Source organism: Athene cunicularia (assembly GCF_003259725.1).
Source record: "Athene cunicularia isolate RWA chromosome 8 unlocalized genomic scaffold, athCun1 chr8_part1, whole genome shotgun sequence".
Classification (NCBI taxonomy): domain Eukaryota; kingdom Metazoa; phylum Chordata; class Aves; order Strigiformes; family Strigidae; genus Athene; species Athene cunicularia.
The window spans coordinates 4,111,718-4,122,545 of record NW_020799109.1 but is presented as its reverse complement, the minus strand read 5'-3'; the positions used below and the strand labels follow the sequence as shown (position 1 = coordinate 4,122,545).

Below are 10,828 nucleotides of genomic sequence, written 5' to 3'. Positions count from 1 at the left end.
CCCGGCGCCTCCTGCCCGCTCCCGCGGCGGAGGACGGGGCGGCTGAACATCAAAGCTGGCGATAGCGTAAACAGAATGTGGAACTCCAGTCCCTTGTTTGGGTGGAAACTGCGCGGCGGCTGCGTGCGGGACTCTGGTCCTGGTAAAAGTTGTAATTAGGATCGAGTCAAAGGTGCTTTGATGCTAGGCGAAGGCAGGACACACGCATGTTACAGGGGATTACAGGAAATCTTAACATCTCTGGCTTTGTTGAAATTAACTTTCTCCTACAGATTTTATGACAAGAAATACAAAGTATTTTTGAAGCTTGTGGAACATCAGCGAGAGTATCGCTCCATCATGAACAGCTGCTAATCCAGAGTCACGTAACCTGGGAACAGCAGGGATAACAAATATTCCAGATATTTACCATGAGGGTAATTTCTTCTTCCTGTACTGTTAATGGAAAAAATACGCTTTTATAATTTTAAATGTACATTTTAACTTTTAACGAGAAATAAACCACATTCACTTCACTGTGAAACACTGGGTATTTTCTGTCAATAATCCCTGCACCCCAGGGACAGGGAATAATCATTTGCTCCAGTCAGAGAAGACAAGAGAACCAGCCACGCGTTCCCCAGTGCCGGTATTCTGACAGGCCACAAGCAGGAACAGCACAAGGAACAAGGTAACTCACTCGGGTGGACCTGAAGCACTGCCCTTTGTGGTGTTTTTCACAGGTAACTACACCTGACATCCCACATGGTCCTTTTAATTTTACTGTCTGTTACAGCTAAGACCCAAACATGATTTCCATTGGAAAGTTTTGTTTGGTTTTTGTTTGGTTTTTTTTGTTGTTGTTGTTTTTACTCTGATTACAGTACTTCGGTGACTGATACTTGAGAATCACTTTTGCAGCTGTGCAGTCTTTTTCTCTCTGTTTTCTTCTGTTTCCTGCTGTCTTTTTTCGGTCTCTGTTTTTGCAGTGCAGTTGTTTTGCTATCAATAATTTGTGCCATTTTGTCTTTTGGAAATAACTCGCCCTCAGTGTGCATTAATTGCTGTGCAGATGTGAAACGGCCCACTGTTGACATTGAAAGACTAGGCTGAGCAGATGCAGTTGCTGAAAATATGTTCATAATGCAGGTGCATTCCTCCTGTCCTGCCAGCTGCCTTGCAGGGAGTCAGCCCTGAAACGGCCCCACACTCCCTGTCCGTTCTCATCACATTGCTTAAGCCAGACCCAACTCAGAGCTTGGGTGTCTACGCAGCCGGCCAGCTCAGAGCTGAACTCAGCCACAGCAGGTACAGGGAATGCAGGGGAGAGAGAAAGGGTTTTCCTTCCTTAGACTTGCATTTGTCAAGGCTCAGAAACCTTCCTGGCTGCCTTCTGGCCAAGTCTGGTCAACAAAAGGCTTTTACATGTTCCCGAGTGATTTTGAAAGCTGCCCTGGTTAGTCCTACAAGGTACTGCCAGGCTCGCAATGACAGGTCGTGACATAACGAAGGGGAGAGTATGGACACTGGTTGTGTACAGCCAAAATATGTCACCTCTGCCGGTACAAATTGTTTGGATCTTGCAAGATCCAAACACTGCCAGTGCCTTCAGTGAAATGCTCTCAGAAATTCTAACTTTCTATGCCATTTGTCTGTTACTTCTTCATAAAAGATACTGTTCTGTTTCAAAAGCAAAACCAGGGTCCCCAGCTGAAGGAGAGGATTAAGAAGTGGGTGACAGAAGAGGATATTCAGGTCAACTACAACCCTTCCGAGTCAGTCATGAGAACCCTTCTTTTCCTCAAGCTGCCACCCTCTTGCTGAGCCTGTCTTATGCAAGAGAAACAACCTCCAGTTGCTTTCCACAGGGTCGGTATTCACAGAGATGGACTCCAGCTTTATACACTTCGCTTGAGAGAAATTCCATTCTTTAGTATTGGCATAAGCTGTAATTCCCAGTTAAATGCAAACAGAAGTTACACAATAACAAAATTACACTTAGAGAACTTGGAAAAAAAATAGTTTCTGGGGTTTTTTATGTTGGTAGTCAGCACTCAAAAACATCTGGTAATTTTTTTAAAGAAACAATGCGCTTCCTGCCTTGTAGTTCATGGAAAAGCAATTGTTGTCATTTCCAAAGTACCCATTGTTAAGAGAAACGGCTTTACAAGTTCAGGGACATAATTAAAGACAATGAAAGTTGATTGGAATAAAATGAAGAAACATCATAACAAAGAGTATAACAAGCAAGAAAACGACTGCAACATAATGGTATATCATAGCTTACAATTCAAGGCCACAGTAAAATATGTCAGCTGAAAATATGTGGAAAGAAAAAACAGTTGGAGACCAGGGTATTGTAAACAATAAATATTCATACACTTTAATATATTTTAATATACAATTCATATGTAAAAATGAAGTCCGCTGACTCCAAATACATAGCAAATGTACAGATTACACAGGACAGATGTGTAGGGTTGTCTGGCACTGTACCAGCATTTTTTAACTCTTTGCAGTTCAACACAGACATGCACCCACCCACCCCCAACTTGAGCAAACTTCCCATAAACTTCCTGCTATTTATATCATCATCATAAGATTGGCCTTGATCTCTCGGGCTGAACTGGTACCAAGACTTAGAAGGAAATCACAAGGAGCGTGTGGAGTCTAGAAAGGAAACAAACCATGGTGCTGGCTTTGTTAAGGCTTAGATGGGCAGAGGTCAAGGAAGCTGTGTACCTTGCACAGGCTTACATGGAAGTTACACAGAGATTTGTTCACATTTCTTGCATGATATGTTAATGCTTTTCTTGTCATACTTCTATTTTATAGTTTCATTTTTTGGTCCAAGCCACTTAGCCATTTTAAAATCAGGACTGTACTCATTGCAAAGCTGTAAAAATATCTGTATTCTAGTGGACGTGTAATCAGCTGTGTAACAGAAAGCACTGATAGACGATTTTGTAGTGATACTCTTCTCACATTCCTTGTGTTGTACAAGACTTAGCAAATTGTCCAGTTTGCTACATTCTCAAATGAAGATTTTAATCAAATGGAGCCAAGAGGTAAAATGTTAAAGCTCAAGAGTTCTAAAACTCTTCAACTGCAAGTTGACTGGCATTGTAATTTTAAGTTCTGTTTGTAGCTTTAGGCATTTTCAATTCAGACACTTTGTATGAAGAGAAGTTTCAAAAAAAAAGCAGCGTGAAAGAGCCTAGCGAGTACACAGTGTAAAAGTAGCTGTCTGAGCACCTGCGCATCGAATCGCTTGGCCATGCAGGTATTGCCAGGTCCTGCTTCAGCCTTTGTCAGCAGCAGAATGACAAATCCATCATAGGCTGCCTCAAATCAAAGCGAAGCTTGTCCTTGCTTGATGAGGTTTGACCAAGGAATCCAAGTTTAAGTCAGTCAGGGCTCTGACAGTGTGCTCTGAGCTGCAGACCTTGCCATATTTACCCTGTTAGATGCAATTTGCTGACAGATGTTTATCATGCAAATTAAAAGAAGGGAAACAACCACCATGTCATCAGCTGTTCCAAGTGTCCTACAGAGAGGCCCAGGCTTCGTGTCAAGTGGAGAAGAGAAGCATATGATTGTTCCGAAGGAGCAAACAGCAACTCTTAGGAAAAAAATCCATATGAGACCCCCCCAGGTGAAGATTCCTCGCAAGGCAAGAGTCAGGAGTAACGGCATTTCATAAAGGTAATCTGCAAACTAAAGATTCGGATGAGTTACATTATTGTGCCTTCTGATGCATGCAGTTCTTTCAGCTCAGTGTGTCTCTTAAGCACTTTTAGACTCGGATCTTTTGAATGCAGAAATGTTCTGTGCTGTACAAATCCACCTACACTGTTCAATTATTTTGTGGTATCTAGAGGCACACTTCTAAAAGGAATCCCTGCTGCCCCAGCACTTTGAAAAGAAAGTATTATTCTTGACATTGAATGCTTTTGGAAACTGGGCCTTAATGACTGCACTGAGTATATGCCTTGTCTTTAAACTCTGGCATCAAATGTGGCTATGAATGCGTGAAAATGTGGCCTCAAGTCTCACCTTGGTGTGGACAGGAACCATGGGACTGTAGGATTATTCCTCTTCCTCTTCAAACTAGCTGGCTGGCTAGTTTGTTGGGTTGAAAAAAACATCCTCCTCCACAGTGCTTAGTTTAGTCCGTAGGTTGAAACAGACTCCACAGTCCCTTCAGGCTGCCACCAGGATGTGACAGGAGAGGAAGGTTTGCTCTGGTGATATTCTACACCCTGTCAAGAATGGGCCTCACTTGTGCCTTCAGCCCTCATATTTCCCAGCATTTCCACTGCCTGTCACGTCTCTGTACCAGCTGGGATTCCAGCTTTAAGGAAGTGCAGAGCTGGTGTGGACTGTTTGAATTTGGCAATACCTGTGGGGAAGAAAACCAGCTGCTTTCTAAGCTGGAATCTGATTTGAAATTTTAGAGGTAACTTAAAATCCTGGAGTTCAAATCTGAGTTCATACTTGAAAGTTCCAGCCTGACCATCTCTAGTTCTGCTTTGCTTCCTGTATTTCATCCCAAACAGCTTTCTCCTCCCTGCCAGGATGGCTGCAGGAGGACTCGGAGCTCCAAGAAGCACCTTTACCAAAAGGTGCCCGACCCAGCAGTGGAGGGTAACACTTCCATGAGGGTATCGCCCATAAGCACACGGAAAGGTAATTCACATAATGATACAAATGAGTTTTCAGTGCTGGGTCCCTCTGTCCTCGATGTGTTATGCACTACTAGCTGGGGAAATGTAGATTTATAAATACTTACGGGTCGAGGTTGCCCCGAGAAACGCTTGTTGTAGTCTCTAATGTCATGTACAATTTGTTTACTTGGCTCATCTTGTCGCTTGTCACATGAGACATTATCCAGAAGAACCACCTTCATAAGAAAAGAAGATCAGCATCAGCACGGTGTATTTTACTCTCTGGTCTAAAGGACAGTGTTCTGTAGTAGGGGTCTCTCCACAGTCTATCTCTCACAACTGGACCTTTGTCCAGCGCCAGCAGTTCGACAATAGCAAGATCATTTCCTTTTTATAACCTGCATCCATCCTTCCAGTACAACAGGAAGCTCTGGCCAGGGTCAGATGAGATTAGGAACTTCCATATTGCTTTTTATGGATATCCCAGAGATTCAGTGAACTACAGAGAAGTAAAATGCTGGAGGCCTGTTTAATATTGCACAGAGTTGCCTGATATGACGTGTCAAATGATAAATGCGAATGGCTGCAGGGTCATTCAAGTCTAAGGGGGTTTAGAAATGCTACGAAAAATTAGAGGATAAATAAAGTTGATCCTAAGAGCTCAAGCTTGTAATTTTGTGTGTCTCATAATGCAGATGGAGGTGAGTCTTGCCTTTTGTCTGCAGAGAGGGCAGGTTATTGCTGTTAACCAAGGACTGTGCTTCCAGTATGTGATCAGACAGGAACCTACCGAAAAAAAAAAAAAAAAAGATACATGAAATATATTTGAGAATATTTAATGTTTACAAGGAAGTTAGCAGGATTAATGAACCTTCTTCCTACAACTGACTGTGAAAATGAATGTAATTCTTTGCTTTCATTTTAATATGTGGTTTTACTCTGCGAAGTGACTGTTCAAAAATGGAGCCTTCACTCTTCTACACCGGTATGCACAGAGGAACAGGGACCCTCTAAGGGAGACTTCGATTCAGTTTTTTCTCCTGTGCCTAGCGTCTTAATTCCTGCAGCTCCCCTGACTGTGGTTGAAGCACTCGGGAATACAGGCACCCTCCGGAGCTAGCGGGGCTTTTACGGATGATGAGGCCCCTTTATCCCAAATAAACCAAGGTGTGCAGCCAAGGGAGGGCCTGGGGATGCTCCTGGTGGCACACCACGGAGCTGGGTGATGAACTGTCGTACACAGGGCTGCTTTGTCTGTTTGCTCCCCTCCCTTACAGTATTTCAACTCGGTTACCCTTCTGGAACTGTGTGGAAGAGCAAGTTGTTGTATTCTTTTTGATCCTTCTTACCCAGACAACTGCTAACTAATTTCCAAGTACACCACCATCTCTTCTTATACTGAGGTCTCAGGTGTGAAGGAGGGCAGAGTCTGAGGACAGTAAGATCAGACAACACGTATAACTGACAGCAGTGGCTGACATACATCAATGGCAGTGCTGGCACTGACAGCAAAAACAGCAAAGCGTAAACAGCATCTAATCAGAAGCAGCACAGCTTGACTTTCAGCTCCCAGGCGCGGTGTGCGGTGTGACAGGTCAGGAAAAAAATAATCTCTCAACATTTAAACTGATCAAATTTGACAAGGACCCCAGTGAAAACAGAAGCAGAAAGCTGCGTTGCCATTTTGATGGAACTGTTTTATTGAATTGAACAATGCTCTTTGTTCTTAAAAATAACCAGCAAGTAGTTTTCTTGTAAGCAGTATTATAACAAAAAGTCTTCAGGAGCCCTCAGTGCAGGGTTTTTCTGCACCCAGACTTTGTCTGTTGTTACTGAAAAGGGAAATATTGGAGAAAGTATGTTGGAAATCAAGTATAAAAATGTTCATGATGCTATCAGTTATATACTAGGACTAGGGATGTTAAATTTGGCCTACAGATATTTTCTATGAACCTTGATCCAACTTGTGCTTCTTACTTTCATTTTCATTTGAGTGCAGGGTTTTTCTTTATGTCTCTCCTATTTTATTTGCATACACAGAGCCGTTGTCTGGGCACAGGGCTCTGTTTAGGGCTAAATCCCATGCACTATGTATAAACTCAGCCTGGCAGCCTGAACTTTGGCATTTGACCAACATCACACCTGATTTCAGGAACCACTTTGACCCGCTGGGTGATCCACACGGCTGTATTGCTGTGCCCGTGCTCAGTCTTGGTGGCGATGGCGGGGCACTGATGGATCTCACAGTTCTTCAGTGGCTTTCAAAACAGAACCCTGTGGAAATTAAGATTTGCTGCATGCAAAATCCTTTGTTCAGTAGAATAGGAAACTACGGACTCGTCTGCAGTTGATCTGTTTGTTGCTTCGGTGCATTTTTCATAAAATAGGCAAAATCCTGTTTTAATCTAGCCAGCTACACAACCTTCTGAGGGATCTGTAGGTTTCTCTAAAATACCTCTGCGGTTATTGTTAATTAGAAAAAAATAATATTGCTCAAGGATCGCTTTTCAGTTGAACTTCCTGAACATATGGTTTAAACTGAAGCTGAAAAGGAAAACTTCAGGACAAACTGTATGAATTACTACTAATAATAAAATCAGACATTTTTTATAAGTCCACATTAATCTTCTTTAAAAGCGCTGGGTTGACCACATTTTTTAAATAAAACTTCTACCAGAGCGGAATTTATTAAGAGAGCTCAGTGTTGCCTTAGCTCTGTTCCACAGGGCATCAAGAGAAGTTTTATTACTGATTTCAGTCACAACAGACTTAGATCTACACAGAATGGTTTTGATAAGCCCAATGTAAAGTTTTATTGGTTTAAGACGTGGAAAACAGACGTTACAGAGGCAGCTTCTACTATATAAACATAGTCATAACATACATAATGCACTGCACTGGAATCAATGCTTCGGAGTGTAAATGATGTACTTGAGGAAAGTAAAGCCTAACTAAATATATACAGCTAACGATAACAATATATACCAAGCTTGTATATGGTATGTGTCCTCTGCAGATCTCAAAATAAAATAAAAATCAAGTCATATTCACAGATGGAAAAGGGAAAATTAACCAGGCCAGAGAAAGAGGAAAGTTGGTGATCTTTGTTGTTATGTCTATCTTTGTACTTGAAACTATAACTACTGTGACATTATTTGAAACATGTTTTGAGGCCATATGCTTACTGTTTGTCCTGGAGTGAGTTATATTCAAAGCATCCTTTTCCTGTATGTTATAAAACAGTGTTACAAAAAACATGAAACAACCTAAATTACTAAATGGTGTCACTCACAGGGTAGATGAGCCTCACAAAGCGTCCCTAGCTGATTTGTTGTGGTTTCGGAGGATGGAGATAGTGGCAGTGGTGGTGAGTTGTGCTGCGTGATCATTGTTTCAATCTAGAGAAAAATGACGCTTCCTAAAGATAAAAATGTGCTTGCATTGCACCGGTGTTAACAGCACAGTCCCTCGTTCTCATTTATGCTTGGGTCTTTTCATAACACTCTTAGGTGGTGAAAAAATGTGCAAATGGCTTGTAAATAGCACCCAGGTTGCTTTAAGGTGTCTGTGAAATGCCGGAGCAGTAGGAAGGAGCTTTCTGGTTCTGCCCAGCGTCTTCTGGAGTGTCTGGCTGTTTGCAGCACCAGGTAGCACTGCCTGCAGCCGCCTGCCTGCCCCTCTGCCAGACATCACCCGCCTCATGCTGCATAGTGGCCCACAAGGACCGTCAGGGGCAGTTTCAGGCTCATCAGATCACGAACTCCAGGTCTCTGCTGCCCACGCTGCTGTGGGGGTGACAGAGTTCAGCGAGGAACCTGATAAGCAGCTGGGGCAGGGAAGTTGTAAACTTCACCTGCAAATTCAGTGGATGATGCACCTCAGAGGGCCGAGAGAAACAGCGTTCAGTCCCGTTACGCTGGTGGCCTCATCCCAGTGCCTGTGAGAGCGGGTACAGAGCTCACGCTGGCTCTAGCAGTGCACAGTGTGGGCCTTTAAAATGCCTGAAATCCCCTTTATAAATGCAGTTATGAACAGAACTCCTTCCACTAGTCTGTGCTTCATCCTTGTATTCCCTTTGAAAACTTATTTAAATTTTGTAATCCTAACCATATGGTTTAGCAGCCTCAAAGAAGGCATTTAGCAGACACGTTTATCCAGAGAATTATGGTTTTACTTAGATTATCCAGTGACTGTAGATGCACTGGGGGAGGACAGACCACACCACGGGCAGCCTCAACAGAAGGACCCTCTAAATCTGGGTCTGTCCCCTTCCTGTTAAGACAGCCCCTGGGCTGGAATAAACAGTTACTGAGCGTGCATCATGCTGAGATGTCTTGGAATACTTTTCCCCTGTATGAGCACACGGATTTACTTAAAAAACAATAAACACATTAAAAGAAGGTTTATACATGACTAAAAACTCACTTTTTGAATTGTTTAGTGTGTTAACTTCCACTAATTTTATTTTCTTTGTTTAGAGAGCTTTTACAGGACTACAAACCAATGTAATTATGCCTTCTTGCTATAGATCACTTCTGCTTTATTTTAGGCAAATGTTTCGCATGGGAGGCAAGTCTGTGGAACAGAATCAGACCTAAGCCCAGTGTGTCTTACTCCCAGTTTTCACCAATATAAATACAATCAGAATTAATTTTAAGGGATAGCTGGATTTTTATGCTGTTGATTAAAAAGACAAGCTGTCTTCCCAGAAGTGAGTTCATGCTTGAAGACAAGACTTCATGCTTGTTCCATCTTGAGCTTTCACAGTTACAAACTGTATGATTATTAGACTGTTGATTTTTATAACAGGTTTGGTTTTTTGCATAGTTGAGCACAAATGGCATGATTTTCTGGTGCATTTTATCTATTCCATGTGTTTGTGTTGTAATTTAACACTGTCCTGTGAGATGATCTGTTACTTCTCGTCATCTTAAGACTTCTTGGACATTTCACAAGTGGCACTTTGTAGATGTGAAAGCAATGAGCAAATAAAAATACCGTTACTGATTTTTTGGGGGGATATAAAGATGGGACTTCTCTTGCTGCTAGTGAGAGCACTTACATTAATTCCAGGGAGAAGGGCTTGGTCCTGGTTCTTACACAGGACCTGGGGTTTCTGTAAAGAGCCTGCTTTATTAGTGATCTGTATAAGCACTGCACTTACCACAGAATAAATGTCCACAGTTGGTTTCTACTGGGAGGGTAACTGTCTGGAGACAGATGGGGCAGCTGAAGTCACTGTGATTACTAGGTTGCCAAATTTGGAGTGATTCCTGGAAGAGAAGTAGTAGAGAGTCTTCAATAAATTACTGTTTTGACTGACATATTCACTTCATTAATAATAATTTACTATGATTAGCAGAGAGTCACAGAAACTAAGTATAGATGTCACACATAACTAATGGTTACCTCAGCAGGTAATGAAAATCAGGCACAAAGAAATGAAGTGCTTTGTGTAATCCTACAGAGGGACCAGTGTCAGAGGTAAGATCATGTACTGAAATAAAGATGTGTGTGTTCTCTGCCTTCCTTGGGTGGCAGAGTGCTATCCTTAGTGTGTACCATAGTCTATGTAACAAAAAGACTTCCTCTTTTTAATTAAATAAACTGCTTCCAAATAATCCTGCCCTTTGCTTAGGAAAGTCTATAATTAAGAACTATATTGAGCTTTGTTTTTAGAGCGGGAAGATAAGAATTCTAAGCCTCTGAAATGCTAAAGAGGCATTTTGAAATCCAAAGTGTATTATCATACTTCCGGAGGGGAAAGGCTGAAGGATGTACATTGGTCTTCCAATCTTTGCTCCTAAATCATTGCCTCTAAGTAGTAAAAGTCTATTTGTCAATATATTTGTCTCTGTCAGGATTTCTGGATACAGTGAGAGATAAAATAACTGTTCTTACTTGGTTCCTTACCACACTGAAAGTTTTTGCTGCCTTTATTATGGTGCATTACCCATTCTGTAATGGATGATGGACCTGCCTACTTCATCTTAGCACACCGTGGAGAAACTTAACATTTGACCATGTTCGATTGCCATAACCACAATGAGATCAGCCTTTGAAGCAAATGTAATAATAATGTGGCTAGTGTCCTTTCTTTCTTGAGATAAAGTTATTTCAGCGTTTCCATCAGTCCTGGAAACAGAGGGGCACTTCTGAAATTGGGAGAAAGCTTCTGAGGA

At 42.0% G+C, this 10,828-nt stretch overlaps 2 protein-coding genes across 8 annotated transcripts in view; one reads left to right on the top strand and one right to left on the bottom strand.

The window, feature by feature from the left end:
• Nucleotides 1-2,818, top strand: part of FGGY (FGGY carbohydrate kinase domain containing) — a 291,445-nt gene extending 288,627 nt beyond the window's left edge. For all 7 annotated transcript variants that reach the window (XM_026853492.1, XM_026853491.1, XM_026853490.1 and 4 more), the window contains one exon: nt 273-2,818. In XM_026853492.1, the coding sequence (XP_026709293.1) occupies nt 273-354 (82 nt within the window). In that variant the 3' untranslated portion in view covers nt 355-2,818. The remainder of the gene's footprint in view (nt 1-272) is intronic.
• Nucleotides 2,819-3,072: 254 nt separating this feature from the next.
• Nucleotides 3,073-9,949, bottom strand: LOC113482798 (E3 ubiquitin-protein ligase RNF170-like; the record flags this gene model as incomplete). Its single annotated transcript, XM_026853860.1, has 4 exons — nt 3,073-3,696; nt 4,772-4,882; nt 5,359-5,432; nt 9,811-9,949. Coding segments are annotated over 4 exons (630 nt in total), but the record flags the coding sequence as incomplete, so codon positions are not given.
• Between the last annotated feature and the right edge of the window lie 879 nt (nt 9,950-10,828).